The sequence below is a fragment of the Pteropus alecto genome, unplaced genomic scaffold (genome assembly GCF_000325575.1).
Source record: "Pteropus alecto unplaced genomic scaffold, ASM32557v1 scaffold95, whole genome shotgun sequence".
NCBI lineage: Eukaryota > Metazoa > Chordata > Mammalia > Chiroptera > Pteropodidae > Pteropus > Pteropus alecto.
Genome location: NW_006441071.1, coordinates 1,987,581 through 2,015,178, shown reverse-complemented (window position 1 = coordinate 2,015,178; position 27,598 = coordinate 1,987,581). Strand labels below are relative to the sequence as shown.

General features: G+C 38.3%; 1 protein-coding gene across 4 annotated transcripts in view; it reads left to right on the top strand.

The window, feature by feature from the left end:
* The window catches only part of ADAMTSL1 (ADAMTS like 1), a 391,854-nt gene that overhangs the window by 180,159 nt on the left and 184,097 nt on the right, over positions 1-27,598 (top strand). For all 4 annotated transcript variants that reach the window (XM_015594546.2, XM_015594545.2, XM_006918348.3 and 1 more), the window contains 2 exons: positions 13,531-13,820; positions 19,605-19,734. In XM_015594546.2, the coding sequence (XP_015450032.1) occupies positions 13,531-13,820; positions 19,605-19,734 (420 nt within the window). The remainder of the gene's footprint in view (positions 1-13,530; positions 13,821-19,604; positions 19,735-27,598) is intronic.

Sequence of the window (27,598 nt, the reverse complement as noted above, 5' to 3'; positions counted from 1 at the left end):
CTAGTACTAGAAGGAGGGAGATGGAAAAATTACTGATGGAAAAATGCTGTTATTCGGACTCTGTGTTTTTGCATTTGCCTCCAGATGATGACAGTATAGGTCATGTCATTTAAATGTCAGGCTGAGCCCCACTGGTCGGTTGCTTCCTCTGACTAATATACGGGAGTCACCTTTCTAGGTATTTTTTAAACCCTCAAAATTTTATTTTTATTTCATGAGGGATCAGAACTACAATGTGGTAAAAGAATTATATTCATTAACCAGGTAGAAGCAAAGGAAATTACTGACTTGATTTCTCATCTTCTTTTTTTGTACTCTCAGACTTTGTTGAGATATATGCATAAACCTCACAGCCACCTCAAGCCAAGTACACGTTATGACCACTTGACAGCTTACTTTCTTAAGCAAAAATGATACTATAGTGACCTCTAGGACATGTAAAGACAGCTTGTCTACTGTTGCTGTACAGGAAATTAATAAACCAGCCTTCTTAGGAAGTCTGATCTAACTTGGAATAGGAAGGAAATTGTTCATTTCTTTAACTCTTTCAAGCCACTAACAGACCATCCAATGCCCTAGAAATTGTCATCTGTTAACAGACGCAGGAAAAGGTATGGCCTGGATTCTCTAGTTGCTCTGCCTTTTTCTTTGCAGATTTTGTGCTCCGAATGACGTTATCCCAGGAAAAGGAAGGGAGGACTCATTGAGTACCTAGGGTAACGAGGTTCCTCCCATATTTATTTCACTTGCCAGCAGTTCTGCTTGGATGGCTCAGAACAAGCAACAGGTGATTCCTTTGGGCGCTCTATGACCAACACAGCCATTTTAACCAGCCATCCCTCCATCAAACCTGCCACACAGTAGGCAGAGAACCTTAACGGTGCCATCCTCTCAAAGGTAGAATCGAGTGGTCTTCTGTGCCTTGATCATGCACTTAAGAAATCTTGAGTTATCTTATTCAGTTTTTAGTTAACAGCTTTACTGCAAGGTTAGGACAACATTTTCTGTGCTTCAACACAATATTCAGGCCCTAAACATATTGCCATAAATAACCTTGTTGTAAGCCATTTTAAAAAAGGAAGAAGGAGGAAAGCAAGCATGCCAAAGGCAGCGGTTAATATCTGGATGCCAGATGGCATCAGCTTAGTGATGGGGCTGATTCAATAAGAAGCAAAGGGGAATTCTTGTCATGCATCTGTGTGAACAGAACCCACAAGGAATTAGGTACAGAAAGAAAAGCCAGGAAGAGTCGCCATGGTGATCCTGTAGTCATTAAATGCCTTGTTTACCTTGTTGGAAATAGTATTTAGATATATAATATTTAAGCATATGTTTACATTAGTCCATATTTATATCCAATAAGTTGTCTGAGAATGTGGGTGGCTTAACTCAGTGGTTAAGAATGTGAATTCATTTTTTTAAAAGTGGCTAAAAATGTTAATTATGTGACATATGTTTTTATATTCTCCCCCCAAAGAATATTTAGGGAATCAAACATCAGTAATAGATCTAGATAGTTTTGCTGTTTATATCCCCAATACAAGGTTGCCTGAATTACATTCTCTTTGTGCATCTCAGGCCACAGAAAATAAAAGTATCATATTATAAATATATATATCACATATATATATATATCACATATATATAATATATATATCACATATATATGTGATATATATTTATAATATGATACTTTTTCACATATATATTATATATATATGTGATATATATATATAATACATTGGGTACAATTTAATATACATATATATTATATGATATATATATATATATCTAACAGATGTAACAGACATATTTCTTAAGAATCAAGGGTCATCTCATCTAAGATCGAGAATTTAAACACTATTTACAGATCATTAAACCAACATAAAGGAAGTTAAGCAGAACAGGGTTCATCATTAGAATTATAAGATAAAGCACACAAGTTTTTAATTTTGAAAACTGGCGTATGACAGATAAAGCCTCACACTGGCCAGAAAGAATCAGCTCTTATCTCCACAACAGTCATGACCTCTCTCACTTCCAGTTCCTTTCTTACTGGCCTCCTCCCCTTCTACCCAAATCATTCTCAGCCAGCTATCTTCTGCAACAGAAGAATGTTTATTCTAAGTTCTCTAGATGATTATGCATTTTAGATGGCTCTGGAGAGTCCCTGGACCTCCTAATTGTTCACATCTCCTAATGAAAGAAGCTAATTTGCTCATAAGTCATTTGTTCTGTGCCATGCTTTGTTCCAGGTTCAGTTGCTGTAAAAATAAACCTGACAGTCCTTGCCCCTGAGAAACTTTAAGTGCATTCATATCACCAAAGTGTTGAGTATTGGCCAGTTATACACAGATTGAATAAATGAGCTAGTTGTTTTCAAGAAATGCGATTTGATGTTTGGGTATGAACAGCGCGATAGTGTTATTAATTTTTTTTTTAATGTAGGAGAATTATCTATTGAATTCCCACATTCTCTTCATTACCATATGTCCCTCTCAGGAAAGATTATTGGATCTTTTTACATAACAAGTGATCAGATATTTTATATCAGTATATGTAGCTCAGTGATTCCTACCTATGTGTTGGTCACAGATAATTTCCGAAAATTTGAAATTTTTCCAGATGCGCCATCCTGCCAACTATGTGAGATGGTGAGAGGTGAGTCTGCGTTTCTGTATGCTCAAACAAGGATACAGACCTACTGTGACCAAAGTAAAAAGCACTTTAATTATTGATCATACGTCCATGCAGAGCAGCGGTGAGCATAGTGAAAAGTATGGGCTCCAGTGACAGCCTGCCTGGGTGTTAATCTTGGATCCCCCACTAACAACAGAGGACCCTGAGCAAGTCAGTTAACCCTATAGGCTACAAATTTCCTCATTTGTGAAATGAGCATAATAATAGTACCTAAATGATAGGGGTATGTCGAGAATTAAGTTAATATATATAAAGTACCTGGTATGCAGGAGGCGCGCTATATGTGTTAACCATGGTATGATTGAGACCTTTCAGCATCACTCATCTTCCTAGAGAATCTTTCAGGAAGTAAAAATGTCCAATAATCACCATTTACATATGGCAAAATTGAAACAGATGTCGTATCTGCCTGATACACGTGGTATCTAACGGCGTCTGAGAGAGAAGTGCAATTTAACCCAAAATTCAGCTAATGGTTCCCCAGTTAACACTTTTAAGCATCACACTTTGAATTTAGCCAGTAGTTTATTCTAAGGGACAAAGGTTGGTTGCCTTTATTTGGGTAAAAAAGATCTCTAGGGAACTGCAGACATTAATAAAGAAAGTTGAGAAAATGCTTGGGTGGAAAAGCATCCTCTCAACTCTAAGTTAAATACAGTTGATTTTCACAGATTGCTCCCAGCATGCACCGAGACAGAAAAATCAATCACAAATTCAAGAGAGCAGACAGAGCCATTTTTATGTAGTCATTAGAAAAGCCTTTAATGCAAACCAAGAAGTTCTAAATTTGTCAGCCCCTCCTCCTGTCTCCACTTATTGCTCATTCTCTAGCTGCTTTCAGAAAGCTAAATCTGAACTATTGCTCAGCTGAGCCCTAGAGACTGACAAAGACAAATTAATGGGATCCTTGTGTGCCAAAATAAAGTATGGACCCTGTCACCACCAATATATGTTGAGTCCATTAAGGTCATTTTCAATGAACTGGACTTCTCATTGGAAAGCTTTGCCAAACTTGTCGAATTAAGGGAAAGAAACCTTTATAAAATTGTAAGATAAACTAATTTTATTCCATACGAAGAAGAAATAGTTCATGAAAAGTATTCTTAGTTTACTATATTTTAGATTTTTATCAAAGGGAAAATGCTATGCATTAAAAACTACATTTTGGTATTAAGCTGAAAACTAATATCACTAATAAAACTAAATGCACTAATAATACTGTAAGCTATGATGGTGTTTTTTGTCCCTGGGACATGGCTCTTAGATAATCAGACGAGCCTCGAGGAAAACCAAACTTTTAAATCATGTTTTGTTCACATAGGTAGGAAAAACAATGGGAGTGAAAGACGGTCTGAAACAAGTGTCATATTCTCATTTTTCATTTGTAAAGAAAGTAATTTGGCTCCATTTGTATCTGCTACTTACTGTTAGTGATCTGTCTTCTCTTTTTCTTAATACTCTGTACATGTTGAGTTTTAAAGAGCAAATAGAAAAATAGGAGCTCTCCTTGGGTTTCTCTAACCTAGAAATAATTCCAGATGTTCCAGAGCCTTCACTGTTGGATAGCTGCTGGTATGGAAAGGCAGCAGTGTGAGACCAGAGTCATGTATAAATTACTGAAGGCAGCCTCTGGCTCAGTGTTGTCCAAAAAACATTTTCTTCTATAAAATATAATTTTATTAGTATTAAATTAAAGTGTGATAGACACAGAATTTAAACTTGCCTCAAGCTATGTGACAACCCCATACCCAAACAAGATGAAATGCGGCCAGTACATCCGGCCTGAGTACAGCTATAAGAAATATAAAATGAATAAGCCCACTACAGCTACTAAATTTGGGAACAGTCACTTTTTAAAAGACCAAAAGACACTCTTAGAACAGGAAAAGGTTTTTTTCCCTCATGCAGATGCCTGGAACTAAGAGACATGATTTAATTTCTTTGAGTTTTGAAGTTATTGCTTCTTTATCTAGCTTGCTTTTAGTCTTTGAGTCCAAAAAGAAGCCCAGTACCAAGTCACTCATAACATCAACTCTTAACCTCCTATTAATTCATTTGAAAAAACTATCTATTATGTGAAGTTTTGCCTTCATAGATGTTTGGTCTAGTGAGGAGGAGACAGTTATTCACAGTTGATTCTCAAAAACTTATAACAGCTATGAGAAAATGAAGAGTCTAATGGGAGCCCCAATAGATCTTGGGGTCAGGGACATGTCAGGTGAGACCTGAAGGACAAGTGGGAGTTATTCTAAGCTAAGAGAAGGGAGGAGAGTGACCCACACATGCCAAAATCTTGTCGGGAAAGAATGACACACATTTAAAGAAGTGAAGGAAGACTAGAGTGTTGGAGGCTACTGACTGGCAGAGAACAGTAGGAGATGGAGATTTAGAATGGTTTAATGTAACCTTGGAAAGGAGTTTGGCTTTTTTCTGGATATAATGGGAAACAATTAAAAGCTTTACATTTTAAGATCCCCTGCTACAGAGTGAAAAAATGGATTGCTATGGGCTAACAGAGAAAGAAAACAGACCAGTGGCTGTTGTGGTAGTCCAGGAGAGACATATTAGCTTCAATGATTGTGACTTACATGTCATTCTGAGAGCCAGGATGGTGAGGTAGTAAAGAGCACAGATTCTGGAGTTGCCACAGTTTGAATCTTGACTCTACCATTTATGTAGCAGTATGACCTTGGAATTCTCTATGTCTCAGTTTTATCATCTAGAAATTGGGATGAAAATAGTACAGTGATGATACAGTTTTCAAAAATGTAAAATTGTGACTCATATAAATATAAAATGAGTACATGTCCAAATTGTTGTTTAACTCATGAATTATTACGGGAACCAGTAAGATGTTAACACTAATTCAAAGGAGAATTGGATTTAGAGAAGTCTTGTATTTTCTAACAGAAAAAAATTATGTTTATTGACATGAACAGTAAAAATTTCCATCGCTGTTGACAAGAAACATTTGTATCATCACCAGTCCTGTACAAGGAAACTCTGTCTCTATGTGGTTGCAAAATAGACTAGCTAAAGATAAAGACTCACACTTCCATAGAATTAGACAACACTTGAAAGTCTGTTAGGCATTGCTAGCCTTCTACTGTAAAGGCAATCAATAATCTCTTTTGCTCATTTTACAATATTTCTGATAGTACCCATCTCCTAACAATGTTATGATAAGTTAATATGCAGAAAGAGATTAAAACATATCAATAAACATTAGCTGTCATTGTTATATTAACATGGTGGTAGTGGAGTAAATGAATTTCAGATATATTTTAGAGGGAGAATTGATAGAATTTGGGAATCATTTGTAAGTGAGCAGTCACGGAAAATGAGGGGTCAAGAATAATTCCTACTTTTTTACTTGAGCAATTGGATGGCCAGTAGAATTGTGTGCTATGATTGAATAGGATACTTAGGAGGCAAATCGGGAGTTCAGTTTTGGATATTTTAAGTTGGAGATACCTTTGAAATAGCAAAGTAAAAATGTCAAGCAGGCAAGAAAGCAACATGTAGTGGCTAAGAGCATGAGCACTTGCTAGTTGTGTGGCTGATTTATGCTTCACTTTCCTCATCTGTATATTAAGTGCAGATAATAGTAGTTCTAGTCTTATCAGGTTGTTGTTAGAATTTAACAACTTTTATTTATATATCACTTAAAATTGTGCCTGGCACATAAGAAGCACTACATAAACTACATAAGTTTTTGACAAATAGGTTAATTATGTTAAATTAGTGTTTACTCCTTTCAAAGAGTAAAATGACTCCCTAGCCCAAATCTTACCAAAAAAAAAAAAAAAAAAGGTCTAGATTACAGATTAAATGCAATTGTTCCTCAGTATCCCTGGGGGATTGGTTCCAGAAAACCCCTGCAGATACCAAAATCTGTGGACACTCAAGTCCCTTACATAAAATGGCATCGTATTTGCATCTAACCCACACACATCTTCCTGTATGCTTTAATCTCCAGATTACTTATAATACCTAATATAATGTAAATCCTATGTAAGTATCTGTTATACTATGTTATTTACAGACTACTGACAAGATTTGAAAAGTTTGTACATGTCTGGTACAGACATTACCATCGTAGGTCTAACTACATAAGACATGTCAGCAATACCATCACTGTCTTTTTTTCAAATATTATTTATCCACAGTGAGTTGAATCTGTGGGTGTGGAACCTGTGGATACTGGGGCTGACTATGCTTAGAAGTTGCCAGGTCATTAGTGGTATTTGAAACCAAGGATCATTGATGAACACATCAAAAGACAGCACCAAACTGCGCCCTAAGGCATTGCAATATTTAAAGTTTGAGGAGAGAAGGATCTAGAAAAGGAGACTGAAAGTGACCAGAAAAGAAAAGAAAACCATAAGAGTTTGATGTCATTCAAATCAAGAGTAAAGCAAGTATAAAGTAAATCAAGAAGAAAGGCATGGCCAATTACATTGGATACCACTGGGAAAAAAATAGTTGAAGACTGGATTTGTTGGGAGTAGCAGACAATGTGGGGCCAGTGCTCTTAGAAACTGTATATTAGCTGTCATTCTGTTGACTTCTCTCTTACAGTTAAAGAACAACAACTTTGGAGGTCAACAGGGTCCCTCTTAATAAGACACTAATATCTTTCTAATATCTTGTCTAGAACCATATCAGAGAAAGTTAGGTCAGAAATGCAAGATGAGTTTAACAGAGACGCAAATTTGAGGTCCTAGCCCTTGAAAGAGCCTGTAATCTCTGACTCATTGGAACTTTGAGAGAACTCTGATTCCCCTGCAGCATTTCCTGCTAGTATAAAGTCTCTTTGAAAGGAAAATGTGCTCTTTACTGCAGTCTGCCTTTCTTTTCCCACTTCTGGCACTGAGCATTTCAGCAAGAAAGCCAGTGAGACAACCTTGCAGAAGTGAGTTGCCCCTCACAGAACACAGAAGGGCATCATTATCATAAGAAAATGAAGTCTGCTACTTGGAAAATGCCACTTAAACAAAGCTCTCTCAATACCGCCTTGGTGTATTTTGGAATTGGGGCCTATCTTCTTATGCATTCATTCATTGATTCATTCAATCATTCATTCATTATTGGTTAGTGGCATGGGGAGGTCACTGAATTTTTTTATCAAATAGTTGTATGGTTGCTGCATCAAACTGTCCTTTGTTGTTTTCATTTCTAGGATCATTCTATTCTTGTTTATACTACTGGGGCACCTCACAGTGCTGACCACCCTCACAAACCAAGGCATGATACTTAAGGATTTGAGGAACCTATGAAAAAAAGTGGTGCTATCAGATATTTTGTGTAGCGGTGTCCTGGACACCGTTGAAAATTTTATTTGGAGACTTCAGCGAGTTGCGTAACTAGCATTAATTTCTTGCAGCTTCAGAGAGTCATAAACTAACAATGGCAGTTGAGAAATATTTTCATAATTCCACATTCACATCAAGTATTCTTGAGTAAAGATCTTTCACAATAACTTAGATTCTCATTTATTTGGAATGATTTAGGTGTGGTCTAAGTGAATGTAGAGGCATATTTTGGGTAAGTGTTCTCTCAAAACTTTAATGCTCTAGCTATATTTTTAAATAATCGTTTTAAGGATGTCTCATATGATGGGTTTTACAATTATTTCTAAAATTCCTAAAGGGGTTCAATTAAGTAGTTGCCTTCATCAGTGGACATTTAGGTTGTTTCCATGTCTCGGCCACTTTGAATAATGCTGTAATAAACATAGCAGTACATATATCTTTATGAATAAACATTTTCAAATATTGGGGGTAGATACCCAAAAGAGGGATTGCTCTATTCTTATTCTTAATTTTTTTTAGGAACCTCCAAACTGTTTTCCATATTGCACCAATTTACGTTCCCACCAGTAGTATATGAGGGTTCCTTTTTCCCCACAACCTCTCCAACACTTCTTATTACTTGTGTTGTTGATAATTCTTACAGGCGTGAGATGGTATCTCATTGTTGTTTTGATTTGCATTTCCCTAATAGCTAGTGAAGTTTAGTGCCTTTGTTTTCATCTATGCATTTTATATTCAAGTCTTTCATCCATTTTGAGTTAATTTTCATGTATGGCGTCATATTGCAGTCTAGTTTCATTCTTTTGCGTGTGGCTTTCTAGTCTTCCCAGCATCATTTATTAAAGACTTTCCATTATATGTTTCTGGCTCCTTTGTCAAAAATTAGTTCCCCATTTTTGTGTAGATTTATTTCTGGGCTCTCAATTCTGTTCCGTTGGTCAGTGTGATTGTTTTTCTGCCAATACCATTCTACTTTGATTATTGTAGCTTTGTGTATAGTTTGAAGTCAGGAATGTGGCATCTCCAGCTTTGTTCTTTTTTCTCAGGATTGCTTTGTCTGTTTGGGGTCTTTTGTGGTTCCATATAAATCGAGGAGTTTTTGTCCTATTTCTATGAAAAATGCCATTGGGATTTTGATAGAGATTGCACTGAATCTGTACATTGCTTTAGATAATATGCACATTTTAACAATGTTAATTCTTTCAATCCATAATCATAGAAATATCTTTCCATTGCTTTGTGTTTTCTTCAATTTCTTTTAACAGTGTCTTATAGTTTTAGTATATAGGTCCTTCATTTCTTTTGTTAAGTTTTTCCTAGTTATTTTGTCTTTTTTGTTGCAATTGTAAATGAGATTGTTTTCTTCATTTCTTTTTCTGATATTTCATTGTTAGTAATAGGAACCCACAGATTTTTGTATACTGATTTTATATCCTGCAACTTTACTGAATTTGCTTATTTTCTCTAATAATAGTCTTTATAATTGTTCCTAAAGTATTTATTTTATTCCCTCTTCTCTCCTCACCCTAATATCATGACAGCACTCTCATACACAAACATAGACCAAAAGAAAGAGGGAAAAGAAATCCACAACCTCTGTCAACTTATAACTCAAATGTAATAAAATTGAAAACTTAACCAAAATTAAGTATTTTTAGTGTGATTTCCTGTGAGTTTTGATTTGCATGTTGAAACCAGAAAATGAGGCAAGACTAATAAGAGCATCTAAATAACACACTTATAAAGCTACACTTATTTTAACATTCTCAAGGATTTTTTTAAACAAACATGTATATGAGAAAGGAGAATAAAGTAAGAGGAGAAAAGCAAAATTTAAATATCTTAGTTACAAACCATATGCACAAAATCAGAACCTAACCCTGGCTAAGATTTGCAGTAACATGAGACTAATTAACTGAGGTTGAATTGTTTCTGTTTAGCATTATATTAATAAAGTGTTTGTTGTTGTTATTTCAGTCCATGCTTCTTACTCCATAATAGCCACTAATAAACTAAATCACTTTGTAATTTTACAAGTGAATTTGATTTTCGCTGTTTTCTATATCATGAAAGGGACTGTGGTAATGACTAATTAAAGGATAAGCTTCTTGTTACTAAAATGAACAATTAAGCTTGCAAATTGAGGACTAGACAGAAACAGAAATTATTTATTTGCTAGGGTTTTTTAAATTTAATTTCTTGGAGATGGGAAGGCTAAATGCAGAAATCTATCAGTCCTTTCTGAAGTTTAAGCCCGTCTTTTAAAGAACTCATTTATCCAGCCATTTTCATTCATCCCACAATAGTACTACTAATAAAGAATTTTTAAATTACTCAAACTTCAATAACAAGAACTTTTTCGTTGTACTTTTGTACATCAAAATGATTTTTTTTAAATAACTATTGACTCCGTTTCAAAGCTCCCATTTAAAAGGTTCTAATTCAGCAAGTACTATTCAAATTGAGCCATCTAAACATTACAATTCAATCTCCTAGCTCACTGGCCTGCCCTCTCACTGACCTTGTTTCCTCCCACTTGTGGCCAGAAAGCTCAAGATAGTAAATACAGAGTTGGGAGACCTAGGGATGTGGGGGAAAGTTTCATATGAAAAAGTTATTATTCGTTGGCCATTTGCGCTATTATGTATTTCTCTTTTGAAATATGATCTCCTGTTTTCAATGAGAGAGGATAGATCATATAATGCAGTGTATGCACAAGAGAAATTAACATGACTGTTAGAGGACAGCACCACTCAAAAGCTAAATTGTTTTTAATTGATGTGAACTTAGTGAAGACCTAAGGATAGTGGGTTGGGAGACAAGCCAGTAAGGCTCTTTGACATTTGATAAGACTCCCACTTTGGGAGCCATAAAGTTAGATGTTTATTGTTTTTGCTATTAATCCTAAGTGTTCAATGGTCAAAAATACCTACACACACACACACACACACACACACACACACACACACACACACACACTTTCATTTTCACTTAGATGCTGCTTTAAAATAAACAAGTTTCGAACAATATCAGCGAGTTCACAGGGCTTCAGTAACATGCCCCTCCTACTTTTGGAGCTTTCGGTGTCTCTTCCTGGTCCTGGAAAGAGACCAAATGCAAAGTGACTTACATTATAGTTAAGGAAAGCTGAGGGTTTGGTTTGTGCATCATTTATATTCTAGATTTTATCTGGGACTCACTGTGGAAGATAGAACATAAATCAGCTTAGCTATTTGTCTTCTTATAAGCTATTTGTGGGGAAAAAATGGAAATTAAGGCCTAAATAAAACTTACTGTCTGGAGGTTGTTTATGAATCTCAGTGTGTTTGGTTTCTCCACTAAATATTCCAGGAATTGCTAAACAACATACAGACAAAATTCAGACCCTTCCACCGCCGTTTCCACCTCTAACCCCAGTTTTTGTAAATAAAGTTTTATTGGAACACAACCGAACCCATATGTCTATGTATGTATAGTCCATGGCTGCTTTCACACTACATAGATAGAGTTGAATAGTTGCAACAACAAAAGACTCACAGACTTGGCCCACAAAATCTGAAATATTTTCTATTGGCCCTAAAAGGTTAGCTGATCCTTGTTATCTTGTAATAGTCACTGAAAGAGGGCTATGATAGGTGACAGAACAATAATCCTTACTGCATAGGTGAAATTAATAGGGTTACAGTCCTTCTTGAGATCTTGTCATCTTTTGTATTTGAAAACAAAATTTAGCACCACATTATTAAAGAAGCATTATTTATCACATTGTGGTCAAAGTTGGCAGAATCATCATTTGCTTTTGGCTTTTTCTTATATACAGAATAGTTTAGTACACATTTTCTTTATGTCTACACTTGGGTTATAAGATTGAGTGCTTGTGTATTTGTCATGATTCTTGTACCAGGAGCCAGGCAGATATATACAAATGTGTAAGAAGGGGGTTAAGATTATTTCGATTGCAGATTTTGGGTTTATATTTCTAAAAAGTCCCTACAGGTAACATTATTTAAAGAGAAAGAGACTTTTTCATCTTTCAGGATATACTGTTTCTCCAAGTTCTCTAGGTGCCAGAAGATGAAATCAAGAATTGAAAAACAACAGAGGGAGGTAACACTGTGATGAGAATTTCTTGGGAATAATTCTAGATGGCCCTTCCCCCTCACTCATCCACCTCCCTGACAAGGTCATATGTGACTTTCATTCTCTCCTAGGGGATGGCTCTTCAAAGGCAACAACCAGAGATCCTTCTTAAAGGGACTCCTTCCATTCTCAGTCAGCTGCCTGCGAGGGATGCCAGATCCCCTGTCCCACACTCAGCACAGGCTCAGGGAACATCTTTGTTGTGTTCCTTCCAGTTTGAAAACTTGGATTGGTTTCCCATTAGAATTTCAGTTCCCCTAAACCAGATATGGACCATTTGCACTTGCTAGGATTTAAATCTTCTTATCAGTTTTTAACTTTTCTGCCAAAGTCAAGGTTAAGGAGCCAGGTTTGCATGCCTCTTCAGCATGACTCCCTGTGAGAAAGCAGTAGGATTATGGAAAAAAAAAAATTCCGAAGTTCTTTTTCCAGATTATTATACTAACTTTTTGAAAATGTTAGTGGTTCCCTCTGGGTTTTTTTTTCCATTGGCCCCTCTCAAGGTCATTGCAGTTATGGCCATTGTTGATGAGTAGGAGAAAAAAAGCCTTTTTTGCGGGGAGGGGGGTAATTTGGATATTGTCCTACATTCTAGAGAAACTCAGAGAAAAACCAGGTTCTCGCTAGTATGGCTTCTCTCAGAGGGCAGGGGTGGAGGCTGTGGAACAAACTTGTATGAATCCACAAGCTCTCCTTTACTGTGACATGCCTGTGGACTTAAATTTGTAGCACATCTTTTCTCTGTGATATAAAAAGAATTGCAGTCCAGACTAATTCAAAGAATGTGTGAGGAACAAGACTTTGCTCCATTCTTGGAAACTTACAAAAAAAAAGAAAAGAAACAAACAAACTTCTTTCTACATATAAATAAATCTTGGGAAGCACATTGTGCAGAAAAGCAAAGAAAGTTACAGAATATGAGATCCCAACTAAGAAAAATACTTCCTTAAATATCTCCAAGGGCTTATGTTGCTATAGTTTTTAGTATCGGTATTAGGCTGCTGTAAGAATAGCCAGCATCTTGCAGCAGGCACAAGTGCTGGGATTTAGAGGGAGGGAGAAGAAACCTTCAATTCCCTGTTCTGAAGAGCTACTGTGGGTAGGAGGAGGCAGGGAGAAAGCAGGTGGTCTGTGGTTGGAATGTCTTACAGCTGGGAGTTCAGATGACACGCTTGAAAAACTAATCCAGAAACAGTGGCAAATGAGCTCATAAACCACCCTGAAGCGCCCATCATAGGACAGGGTGGTGGAGCCCTGAGCACATCCTGGGACGGCCCTGGGCCATGGTGGCAGATGGAATGCGGCCCTTCACGATGCCCAGGGTCTCCTGCCTGGGACTTCTCATCCTGTTTTTTTGTTTGCTTGCCGATTGCAGGTTCATCCCAGAGGCCTGGTCGGCCTGCACAGTTACCTGTGGTGTGGGGACCCAGGTACGAAGAGTAAAGTGCCAGGTGCTCCTGTCTTTCTCTCAGTCCGTGGCTGACCTGCCGGTTGATGAATGTGAGGGACCCAAGCCAGCATCCCAGCGTGCCTGTTATGCAGGACCATGCAATGGGGAAGTTCCCGAGTTTAACCCGGAAGAGACAGATGGCCTGCAGGATTTTGACGAGCTGTACGACTGGGAGTATGAGGGCTTCACCAAGTGCTCGGAGTCATGTGGAGGAGGTAAGAAGCGGGGTTCTGGTCCAGATCCCCTCCATCTTCTTGTCCTTTTTCTGTATTCACTATGCCTGCATGCAGCTGTGTCATGTGACCGCCTCTCGTTCAAGAATGCTAAGTGGCGTGGGGGGGTGGCGGGACGCGGGCGGCGGGGAAGGGGGAGTAAGCCTTTCTAAATGTAAAGCATACTGAATGAAACACAGATGTAGTTCTCTTTGGGCTTGAGTGGCTCTCAGGCTGTCAGCTGTGAGTGACCAACAGCACTAATGTTTTTTACTTTCTGTTGTCCTTCTGATGATTTGCAGTATATTCTAATGTATCTGACTGAGAAACACAGTTGACACCAATCTGGCAGTACCCACAGCTTTCAGTTTCATTTATCTGTGCCCTCGCCTCAACACACGTGGTATGAACCAAAACCCAAGATGACAGAATATTCTGCTCTTCCCCAAAATGGGTTATAGTCCCTCTGATTTACTCAGCCGAATTCCCTAAAGTAATATCTATTTATAAAGGAAAAGCGTGTATAAAGGGCAATTTAACATGATGGTTACGAGGAACTGGAAAGGAATTTAAAGATTAAAGTCTGACCTTACCACCATTTTACATGAGAAAACTAAGATACAAAGAAGCTGAGTGACTTGTTCAAGATCACATAGCTAGTGAGAGACAGCTGGGACTATGCCTGCCATTTATTTCTCTGTCTATAGTCTTTCCATCATACCACACTTTTTTAAACCCTTAGAGAATTCCTGAAGCTTTCTCATTATGAACATTATTTAACTAATGTTAAATGTTTTCATGTGTATTGACCTGGTTCTCTTAGATATATTTTTTGGTGATAACAACAGATTCAGTGGTTCTTTATTTCAGGCGAAATATGAATGGGATTGTAGTGAGAGAGGAAGGTATTGAAATCAACAATTCTTCAGGATTACAGTCTTTCTTACCATTACGGAAACTACATTAGATTTGTATTGCCACTGTCTCCCATGTCTTCTCCCAAGAGAGATTTTGGTAGGTGAGGAAAGACTGACCGATTTCCTGCCAAGTCCCTGGCAATCTGTACCCACCTTTGGCATGTTAAGGTCCCACACTCCCAGCAAAATTTCTTGTTTACATGGTATAAAAATAAATATATTAAAATTTTTCAAAACTGTTTTCTAAACCATGACATTTTGGAAACTCTTTTTAAAAGGCATCTTTTGTCATTATTGAGAATGGAAGAATGAATGTACCCAAATTGTTCCCATGGAGTTGAAAAATGAATGAATAGTGGAACAAGTACTATCAAAGAATCCATTTTCTCCGTCAGGTCTTTTAATAAGCGTTTAATAGTTTTGACCTTGAGATTCTTGTTTGTTTTTAAGTCTTCCAATTTCAACCTGTGGAATTCTTAAATGTTTTAATGGAGAGCCTTGTTATTTTAAAACCTAAATTTTTCCATCTGATTCTGGAAGAGTTTCCTGGAACTCAGCTAATCTGTGTTCTTAGGGTGTTCTCCACTCACACGGAGGACATCTTTTCTTCCATCCTTAACAAGAGAAAAGTGTTAAGTAAGCTTTGGTGATGATCTCTGAGCCCAGGCAGGAGCTGTGAGGTCAGGTGGAAAAGCCACAGCCAGTGGCTATAGTTGCTTCTTTCCAATATAACAAATGACTTAAGAGTTCAGATGGTGTGTGTTTATCTCCAATTTCCATGATCACCTGAATTTAATGATCGTTATCTCTAGTCTGAAACGAATGTGCTTTGAAAAAAATTATTTATGGTCTCTCAGTTAAGGTTCTCAGTTACAAGTCAAAGCTGGAGCTTTATGAACAGATGGAAAAAATAGATGCTGTAATGGAATATATAAATAAGCAGATACTTTTATCTTTAAGATTCTAACCATTCTGCTGATCAACTAGGAGTATAAAATTCAAAGTGTAGAGAGTAGATGGAATGTTTTGAATTTAAAATGTTCTAAGATATTGATTTGGAAATAAGATTTGGATGTTTGATATACAACTGATCTCTGCCTGTAGGAACTGAGTGTCTTCGTATAACATAAATTGTACATCCTTTATATCCAAGGCAGGGTAAAGTTACTGAAATGTCTTAGGTCTTAACTGTCAACAACTGTGCATACTTACCTACAGTTATGTCCCTGTTCCAAGGTAATATATTTACACCTCAAATGTTAGAGTTGAAAATTTCAAAGTGGTGAAAATATGCTTGGGTTATATGGTCCATATGATGCCCATATGCACTAAAAAATTATTTCGTTATATGGGACATGTATATTTTGAAGTCAGTGTTTGGCAGTAAGATTTTATTGTACCATCAACTTTGATCTTTCACCAAAATATATCCATGAGATTATATATTTTTAATCATTCTTGCTGAAGCCAACCAAAAATGTGCAAGATTAATAGATAGATTTTAAATCAATTTTGGGTTGTAAGGCCACTCAGGCTAATTTTATTTTTTTGTAATCTCATGAGATGAAATTGGATAGATACAAAAGTAACCTTTCACCTAGCAGAGGTAGCAACCAGAAGGAACTAGTTAGTAATTTAGGCTGTCGTTGGTGGCTACGTTTCCCTGAGCTGTCATCAAATATCATGTAACAATTATGCTATTCTGGGAGATATAAACAATGAAAATCCCATTTTCTGGAAGGTTAAAAGTGAGCCTAACCTGTTCGTATCTGTGTCCTGCGTCCCACCATCATCTCCTTGTTATGTTTTAATTTCCCATACGTGCACTAATAGATGTGGTCAAGGAGAGCAGGTTTGAACCTGAACAGCTTTATTATATTGAACTCCTAGACCGTAAAATAACATTAAACTCTAGCTGAGGGAAAACTTGAAATTTACTTCAGCAAGAATGAAAGGTGAAGTCTTTTACCTGTTACTCCCTTTTCCTTATGAGTCCTCTCTTCTTTAGCTTCTGACAAGAAAAGAAAACTCAAAATCATAAAGTACTCTACTTAAACATGTGTTCTGTATTGGTTTAAAATGTCCTTCAAAGTATATATATTAGCCTGTTTGGAAAGAGAGCAAGCTGGATGAGCTAACTTCTCACATCCTGGCCTGACTCCCCTGGGCCAAGAACACTGTGAACTTGCAGGTGAAATCCTCACATTTCCTTCCTCATCCAACATCCCACACTCCCCATTGCAGGGCAGCTCCCTCATTCCATGTTCCTTCCTGCAGGCATCCCATTCGCACGTCCCTTTAGCCGAAATTGCACACTATGCTTAGAATTCCTTGCCCTTTAGGCATTTCATTCGTCAGGCCACAAAAATTTATTGCGTGTTGACCACAGGGCTGGTCCCAGATAGTCCTTAATTATTACAGAGCTCTGTCCTTGGTTTCCCCTCATCCCAGGCCCCACCTAAGAATGCTGAGGCAACCAGCCCCCATGGCAATATACATTTAATGCATAGTGTTACAGAGGCAAAGTACATTGTTTTATAGTATGGTAGATTAGAATTTAATAACTCTAGAATGCTGTTTAATCTTAGCACTTAACCACCCCAAAGGTGATTTTTATCTTGAGCTATGATTATTGGTTTAGAGTCATGTAAATTTGTGTCCCACATATCCAAAAGAAGAGATTACTGATGTCCTTTTAGAAACCTTAGCCCTTGTTACACCCATTCCTTGCAGTCTTAGAAGGACCTCAGTTCTATAAACAATGAGTTCACAAAGTGGAAACAGGTTACATCACTCGTACACCCCCACATACACGAAGCACTTTCAAGTAAGGCAAGTGATAAGCTGTTTATATCTGAACAAAGCCAAGAGTTATTTTAGAAAAACATTTGATATCTCTTGAATATTACCAGGTAGGTAAATGAATTTTAAACCTAATTTATTAGTTTACAGCTCTAGATTTTATATAGAAGAGTTAGCTTCATGCAGCACCTTGTTGTCATTACCTTAATAATGCCAGACTATTCCAGTGGGAAGAATCAGTGATGATATCAACCATTTCTTGTAAAATGTTTTGCTATATCATCATACCATGAATTTCAAATGGCTTATCCCAGCTGCAACCAAGAGAAACACCCTGTAGTCAGCATTACAGAATAAAGAGTAGCTTGGGTGTCTCATATGAATCTCAAATGCTCCACTCTGAACTGGCCGTGATATATTTAAATTAAACTTTGAAGCACATAAAAAAAAAAAACTTAGGGAAAAAAAAGTTACATTCACAGCCACAGAGTAAATATTGTCTGATTTTTATTTATTTATTTATTTATTTTTAATGTCTGATTTATAAGATTTACTAGAAAGAAAGAGAGGTGATTCAGATTCTGGCTTTAAAATGTCACTTTTTAAATAACAGCCTTGCTGAGTGACTTAAGCCAGTGTAACATTACTTTAGGAAGCGTTACCCTGTTAATTGGGGTGATAACTTCTTGGAAAAACATTAGATAGAAGGAGGGAAGGGACAGGGCTAATAAGTGATGGGTCAGCTGTACTATATTAAGTACTAATTAACAAAGCAATGCAGAAAATAAAAACAAGAAAATGTATGTGTATTTAGACATAAAACTAATTTTATGTATTGTCACTGCTATAACTAATTATACTCTACTATAACTAACTATATACAAATAGTTAGCTACAGATAGATATCTTTAGGTGTACGGATCTTTATTTACATAGCTTTGTATGGCTGAAAGCATATTATCAAGAACGTCCTGTCTCGCCTGTTCCTTAAACTGAACTCTGCTGAAATGATTTCAGACAAACGTCTAGGTTGGTTATTCCTGAATATCTCCTGCAGATATAACAGCCTCTTAGTATTTTTAAATGTTAATGCTTTCAGTCATTAAAGCTGTAGTGTTAAGGCACAGCTTTACCATTTATCAACTGTATGACCTCAGCAAGTCTTTTCACCCCTCTAAGCCTCAGTTTCCTTATCTGTAAATTGGGGATAAAAATAGTGCTAACTCCTGGAGTTGTTGAGAGGATTGAGTGAAGCCTGTGGATTTTGCCTATTATTATTACTGTGGGCACCAGAATGAAGTCTGGTCATTACCGTACCTAGTTAAATGTTTCCTTGCTCCACAGAGGTCTCCATGAGGGAGCCTGCCTACCGCCTTGGAAGACCTGCCAAGTGACCTCATGCCCATCACTGGTCAAACTCCTATCTTACTTGCTCTGAGTCAGGGGCATGCAGTGTCAGTGGGTTTCCAGGGATGTAATCATTGTGCATCTTTTCTCTTTCTGTTCCAACTTCCAAAGCTGCCCTAGGTCACTAAAGAAATGAATCAGAATCAAAAGGAAACCAACAAAAACTGGAGTCCTAGATGCAAGTCCCCAGAAGAACAGCAGTTTACAGATTGTTGAATATTAAAACATGGCCCTTGGCCTCGCTTCCAAATACAACAGTCTCCTGTTGATTAAAAAGTAATGTGTGAATGTCTTGGGGCCTTTTTTTTTTTTCCCCCAGTCACCCTGTTCTCCTGCATTAAAGTATCATGTTTCAGCATTGACAACTGTATGGCCTGGTGGCATTTTTTTTAAAGCATTTCATCAGTACTGGTAGAAGCCTCTCTTTTCGGGGCAGTTCTGTGCCTCACAGGGCACGCTTAACAGAGAAGCACAAGCCTAGGTGTACTTTCTCCCAAATTGAGCGAAGCGCAACAAGATGGGCAGTCCTGGGCTTTAAACTGCTGTCTCTGATTTGCATCCAGAGTCCTACCAATCACAGAGCCCTCCCACCAGCTGCCTTGTCTACACTTCATCACCCCCCACACGCCCACTCTGGGCTGACAGTGTGATTTGTACACAGGTGTCCAGGAGGCCGTGGTGAGCTGCCTGAACAAACAGACGCGGGAGCCTGCTGATGAGAACCTGTGCGTGACCAGCCGCCGGCCCCCAAAGCTCCTGAAAGCCTGCAGTTTGGATCCCTGCCCAGCAAGGTAAAGGGCATCAGGGGCATGTTGCCTGCCCTGCCACCCAGGAGCATGTTCGGAGCTGGGTGCGTCAACCCGTGGGCAGAGCGGGAATGCTTATTGTTTCCCAGTGTTTTGAAAACCAATTAGTATCAGTTCAAACTCTGAGTCAAATCCACTTAAGTTTAATTGAAACCAGGGCTTTGGAATTCCAGCCCAATGGTCATGCTCAGGGTCCAAAAGGCTCCGTGCGCTGAAGCGTGTCTCGCGGTATGACCGGTATGTGCACGTGCCGCCCCGCTGCTTTCTTCTGGAGGGAATACGAACTGACCACAGACTGCATGGTCTCTGCCACCTTTTAGCCTGTGTCTCAAGCCCTCACACCATAGTAATGGATTGGCTCGTGGAGAGTCTGGGTGGTATAGTTGATTCACTGTGAAATCTGTATGCACACAGCATGCAGATTCATTATAGCATGCTCTGGGGTGTATGTATGTCATTCCACATGCATAAAATCAATTAGAGCATTTTATTGTTCAGCTCTGCCTGGGTCTCATTATTACCCAACCTTGAGTCTTAGTTAATCAATCCAATCACTGCTTCAGTCCACATAATTTTATGGTGTCTTGAGAGAGTTGCCTTCACATACTTCTTTGGAGCAAATCTCTGTAGAAGCTAAACCATCTCGTCTATGATTCTGGTTTCAAAGGGAGATGTTTAGGGAACCAAAGCCAGGCTTTCAAGTCTGCCGATGGAATGAAGAATATTACTAGATAAGGTTATATCGTAGATATGAAGGGGGATGCTGTTTCTGAATGATATGTCTTCTGTTTTGAATGAGATCTCTTCTTTGTCTTCAGAGTATCTTATAAGAATCAGTGTGTTGCCTTCAGAAATCAACAATAATTTCTCGCCAACCTGATGCTGCTTGTCTTATTTCTCAGCCAACTAGATGCCCTTCTTAGGGACTTAGAGGGTACAGATTACAGGACTCCTTGGATCAGATCAGGGCACAATCTCACTGTGACACTTCTGCTGGTCACCAGAGTTATCCTATATATTGATCTGAATGGTAGGTCTGGCTTCTCCTTTCAAATGCAGAAGTGAGGAAGGCCACTCGTGCCATATTCTCCAGAAAGTCAGTCAGCCACTGCTCAGAGGGGCACTCCACCCATGAGAACAGCAGCCAGTAAAACAGAGTCAAGGGCTGGACTCAAAAGCTAGATCCAGTGAGTGGAATCCTGAGAAACCTCTTTTCTGTTTCTATATTAACTGATCTCACATCTCCATCCTAACCTCACTGTTCTCCAGTTGGGTGAACCTAAGACCTAACTGTATGAGTAAGGGGTACAAAGCCCTTCTATTTGATTGCATTGTCCCCATTTAGGAAGACGCAGAGTGGCTTCAGCATGGACAGCCTGCAAGGGCCTTGACTAAGAGGTCTAGGGACCTGGGTTCCTATCCTAGCTCTGTCGCCCACTAGCTGTGTGGCATTGGGCAAGGTTTCTGCCCTTTCTGTTTCTCATTCTGCAGAATGAACTGGCTGTATGAGATGATCTGAGGTCACCACATCTTTGCTCAGTTAGCCCCTGACTCTTCATTATTTAGTAGATAGGAGCATTAGGCTGCTACTGCTGCTGCTTTCTGCTGACGATTGATGTCACTTCTGTCTGCTTATTAACCATCACTTTAAAAACAAGCATAAGTGTCTTTCTAACCACATTCCAGTATTGTAATGACAGTCAGATGCTGTGACAAACTGAGGCAATGCCAAGGAGTCAGAACCTAGGACTAGCTGAAAATCTTCTGGGATTTGGGGCCTCTACACCTCTCCTTTCCAGGGGCAGCAGAAGGAATAGAACACAAGATGTTACTTCCCATCCTCAAAGTACTGACTGTGGTTAAAATAGATGAACTTAATTTACTCTACAACCTTATTTATTCACTCCTGGACAAGGACTCTTGTTACACTTGACTTTATGGCATTTGCTCCAGATAAATTCAGTGCTTTGATTTCCCACCAACCAGTTGTCAGACTGTCAGGCAAGACCTTTGTTACTGGACCCAGCCAGGGATTTCTTGAGCCAGCCACACACAGCTGAGCATTTGTACATTGATGCTAATTAATGCAATAAAGGTGACCCGAGTACAATGGCCTAATAGGACTCGCTCTCTTCATTCCATCAAAGTGCCAAAGCAGATTTTTATCTTTAAAGTGAGAAATGCATGGAGGTAAACTCCTGTTGCATATTTCACTATGACATCAAGGGGGGTGTAAAGTGTATGTGGAGGAGAAAATGTGTTTGATAGGGACATAATAGTGTGGCGCTGTTTTCCAAAGTACCATCTGTTCAGTTGAGAGTAATTTAAATCTTTAATTCACAGAAATTCTTATTGTGCGTGGATCAGTGTTCCCTGAACATTTTAAGGTGTCCCCTGCTGGGCCCCAAGTTTCTATACACTGTCTTTTGGGCTCTTGATCTATGCTAATGTCTATGTGTTCAAAAAAAAACCATAAAATTTTTCAGTGAGACATGCAGAAATGATGTTTCAAGGTTTCATCACTGGGATTATGGCTCTGAGAGGTCGCTGGTTCAGTAGCTTTCCCAGGCGGTTGTCAGTCTACTGAATGCCAGTTAGGAAGCCACTTTGCCACTTGTGTATGGTCAGAGTTACCAGATCACGCAAAGAATATGAAAGGCCCTAGAGGGCATGTCCTATCTGGGCAGTCTTTCTAGTATTACACTTACCTTCTCCTGACTTACTACTCTGTGTGGATGGCGGAGCTGGTGTCAGAAGCACATTCCAGTTTTTACCAGGTCTAGACAGATACATTTTCACACCTAGCTAGTCACAGCAGGAAGGTTGTATTCTCAAGCAAGAGGTATTCTCTGTTCTAATATTTATGTATGTGCATGTGCACGACCGCCTGCATTTTTTTAGTGCACTTTAAAAAATAGTAGTTATCAGTGGAAGAGAACTATATTTTAAAGTCCTTGCCATCAACCAACCGTATGTCTTAATCCTTCTCTCTACAACTGATGCCTAGCATAATGTCTGACATGTAGCAGGGGCTTATTAAATGTTTATCAAATAAATGAGTTTAAAGGAATGGGCTAAATGTCTCAGTAGTAATGTTTAGACTCTATTATTAATGATAGCTGAGAAGACTCCAGTGTTGTCTCTGCTCTCAATCCCTATCCTTTCTGTCCCACCTACCAGATGGTGCTAAAAATGCCATTATTAGAATCTCTTCCTTAAATTTAAGGCTTTAAATGCCAATTTAAAATATAAATTGCCTTAGGATAAGTAACACTTTGTTAGCAGCCACATATGGCAAAGTATCCTCAAAATAATAATAGAAGGCTAAGCTTAACAGAGGGGAGAGTGGACATGATTGTTGAGTGACATGTTCGCATTATCCAGGAAGGAGACTACTTGTTGGGAGAGATGGAAGGTAGTAAACCATAGACAGGTGTTAATCCCTTAGCAACCTTGCCTAAAATTTGCCAGAAGAAATTAGGATTATTTTTGTTTGTGAGCTGACAGTGAGAATTTTGCATCAAGGTTTATAACAAAGAACTTATCATTACAAGGAAGAAAAATCACTGTAGATACCTTTTCCACTGTCTGTGTAATTTGCGTCTGGAAGCCTCACCACCCTGCTCACCTTCTCTGGTGAGTTGGACCAGCTCCTGAGAGAAACAACCAAAAAGAGCTAAGATCTATCATTAGGAAAGAGGTCAGCCTCCTGTTCTCAATAAGAAAGCTTTCTGACTATTATAGTAATTATAGAAGTAATACATGAATATAATCTTTACAAATCAAGCATAGCAGTAGTAATCAAAAGAAAGGCATACGCTCCCCTTTTCACCACCATGCTCTACAGTTCCACTCTCTTCTCTCCCCAGAGAGAACTACTGTTTATGGTTTGGTATGTACCTTTGCAGTCCTTTTCCTATGAATTTATACATATAGGAACATATACAAATATGCTTTTCTTTCCTTTGTAAATGGGATCATATTTACATATTGGTCAGTAACATGATTTTTCACTTGATAATGTACACTGAAGAGCATTCCCATCCTTGAGACCACTAAAATAAAAACCAGCAGATAGATTTACACTTATATTTAAATTCTTCCTGTCACGGTTAGCTATGATCTCCAAGAGATCATCTTTTTGGATCCTCAGCTTCGTCACCTCTGAAATAGGATCATGGTAGACACTCAGAAAAACTAATTTTCTTCCCTTTTATTTCTTTGTGAGAAATACTTTATTTTGAATTTTTTTTTTTTTTTTTTGTATACAGGACTGAACTGACATTTGATTAGATTATCTTTCTTATTCAACTAAGTCTTAATAATTAAGCTTTACTGACCATCTTCATGGTTTATACTAGCAATGACATGAGCAGCCCAAGGAAAGCCAGAAAGCACTACCTTAAAAAAAAAAAAAAAAAGGAGTATGACTGTTATTAATTATAAGCATTTGATAGCTTGGCCAGTGTGTGTTGAAAAGATTTGGTAAACGTATGTGGAGGAGGGGAAAGAAGTAAGCAATGAAAGCCAGATGGCTCAAAATGAAGGAAATTCCAGGCAATTTCTACAGCTTTGTTCTAACATACTTTTTAAACTAAACTTTTATTTCTGTGCAACAGAGAACAGCTGAGTGGTGCAGAATAGATAAACACTGAAGGGAGAAAAAGCCCATAATTCCAGGAACAGTACTTGGTTCCTTCCCCCCACCCACCCAAACCCCAATCTCTTTTCTCAGACCTAGGGTGGTTCCTAGAACCAGCAAGAAGTATAAAAGAACTTTGAGAAGCCCTATGTGAGATGAGAGAGTTAAGAAAAAAGTCTTAAAGGTCACAAAGTCTCCTCTTTAAAAGCAAACTTCAGAATGCCTATTTTATTGTACGCTAACAAAATCCATGCATACTAGCAGCAAATGATTTCCAATTTCTAATTTTCTTTTATATTAGCCTAAAATGACTAGAGCAGAAGGTGTTGCCTTTTTACACAACCATGTTTTAATTTACTAGTTGGAGCTTTCAAAGCTTTGCTGCCACCTTCCCCTTTGACAACTTATTTGAAGGGTTACTGTTTCAACATGCTCTCTAAATATTAGTTTATCTTCTGCTGTGTTCCCAAAGTTTCCATATGCTGCCTTTTGGCTCTGTCCACACTAACTTTTAAATGCTTAAAGCAAAAGCACACCAAAGCTCATTGGCATCCACAGAAATTGAGTCCAGATTTGGAGGCCAGACTCAGGCGCCTTTGGAGAACTAATGCTACTACTATTGTCATTCTCCCTGGTATGTCTATATGTGTAATTATATTGCCTCTCTCTTGTCTTCCACTGATAGACAAGTTACAACAGAGCCTGGCAAGCCCTGTTTCTTAACTATTGGACCCGATTGGCCCAATGGAAGCCTTTGTTATTTCTCTCCCGGGAATGTGTTGGCCCCGTGATCAGAATTGTCCCCAGCAGCATTTTGACATCAACAGGGGTAAATGTTACGTGTATGCTTGCCTCAGGGCTTAAATCTTCATTTCTCCTAAAGAGAGTCCTTTCCTTCGTTACACATCACTTGTTGTATCAACCTCACATCTCTGTAAAATGAACTTTGACGATACTAGAAATCGCTTTGCATGCATAGATTTATTGTTGCATGATTCTGGGGTGAAAATCAGAGGACCGGATCTACCTTCCCATCATGTCTCCTGAAAGCACAAATGGCTTGATCTGAAAAGATGGAAACATCAGCTCTAGGAAAATCCATACAATTAAGTCATGAGAGGGAAGCTTTCCTGGTTTTTCGACATCTGTGTAATTGGACAGCCCCTTAGACCACATGATTCTGCCTGGACTCTGATAAAGTCCCTACACAGACCATTGACTAAAGTTAAAACCTTATGCACAAAAAAAATATGACAGAAATGATTTTACATCTCAATTCAGCAAAAAATAAAAATGCACTTGGCATCTTTATGTACACAGTCTGCTTGTATTTGGTCTTCAGAGGTGACTAGAAGACAAAACCCTGTTCTAAAGGAGTTATCAGTTAACGGAGGAAGAAGATTTCAAAGCAATAACTGCTGTGAATTAGGCAAGCACAGGGCCCTGTGGGAGCGTGAGGCTGAGGGGAGGCTTCCTGGAGAAGGCAGGGCCGGTGCTGAGTGTGAAGCATAAAGAGGCAGTACCCAGGCGAAGAAGAGAGAAGGGAGATATTGCAGGAAAGGAAAAGCATGAACATGAAGGAAAGGACAAGAAATGGAAGCTAGAGTTAGAAGATGGGCAGAGGCCAAATCCAGGATAGCCCAAAGTGCTAAGTTAAGTTGTTTGGACTTTATGTCCTACAGTCAGTGGAGAACCATTGAAGGGAATTAAACAAGAGAGTGAAAAAGTCAGATTTACTCGAAGAATGATGTTTCTGGCTGCTCTTCCAACAGAGCTAAAGTGATAATGGTGGCTAACTTTTATGCTATTATAGGCCTTCATACTTTTTCTCATGTAAAGTCACAAATAGTGTGTTCTGTGTGATATACACCATTATACTTCCATTGAAATAGGTAATGGCATGTTGTCCTAAGTATGTTAGCATTTTGCACATTCCCACAATCAACCCAGCATGATGTGGACTCGGTCCGTTCACCTGGAAGGAAGATAGAGCCCCAAGTAGGATATCGTAAAGGAAGTAATGGGAGGTGCAGCTGGATGATCCCTGAGGCCTTTCCAGCTCTAACATTCTGTAATTCCTTATAATGATAATTATCCACAGAGTTGAAGCTTTTCAAGAAGGAAAGAAAACATGCATTCTGTTAGAAAAATATTTTGAGTCTAATTTAAGTCTAGAAGACAAAGCACCTCTATTAGTCACAAAACAGGAACTGGCTTAACTATAAGTTAAGGAGCCATGAGAAATCTACAGAGAACAAGTCTTCTAGTCATCTCTGAGAACCAAAATTTTATAAGAAAATTTAGGCGAGAGCATCAGACAGCAAGGATGGTGAAAAACTGAATTGATGAGCTTATTTATAATACCTTAGTGGTATCTGTCCATGTGTAAAAGGATACAAAATATTCTGCATCCCTCGATTTAGAATTTTATAGTGCCCTTTAGGATAACTAGAATTTCTCTTCATTCGACCTCCATGAAACAAATATTTATTGAATGCCTTCTTCATGCCAGGCACTGTGCTGGGGATTCAGTGATGAACAAACCCACTTTGTTCCCTGAAGCAGTGTTTTGGGAATGGTCTTGGAAAAGCCATTACATTTTTCTTTTTATCTTAGATACTTTAAAGTGCTGCCCTTCTAAAGATAATTATTAAACTAAGCAACCTCCTGCGTTCTTCACTGCTCCAAGAGCTGACATGTCTGTACCAGTCATCAGTCCCATTGCTCATAAGCACCATGAGGATAGAAATATCACCACCAGATGGCTTTCTGCTATGGAGATGATGGGGAAACATTGGTGACTTACATTTCAAAAATCGTCTAAATTACAAATCAAACAACAGAAGTGGAGTGGAGACTCCCAAAGTAAATCTTTTCTACTTCCTTTTATGTTTTCGCCTTTCCCTATAATCCAGTATTTCTGAAGTCTTGAAGTAATGAGTTAAAAGCAAGCAATGATTTGGCCAAAGCTTTGAATCGAAAATTATTGCTGCCTATGTGTACCCAGTGACTTCTTTGGAAATTTTGAAAGGAGGCCTATGAGCAATTTAAGATGAAGAGCTTTTCTATGACCTTAGTGTTTAAAATTTGCTATTACTGTGTTCCTTAAATTTGGAAAACAAAGTAGAAAAAAAGACTTGACAAAGAGATGGAGAAAAAGAGATGTTTAAACAACATAAAAATGAGAGCGTGAAAAAGGAAATGCTC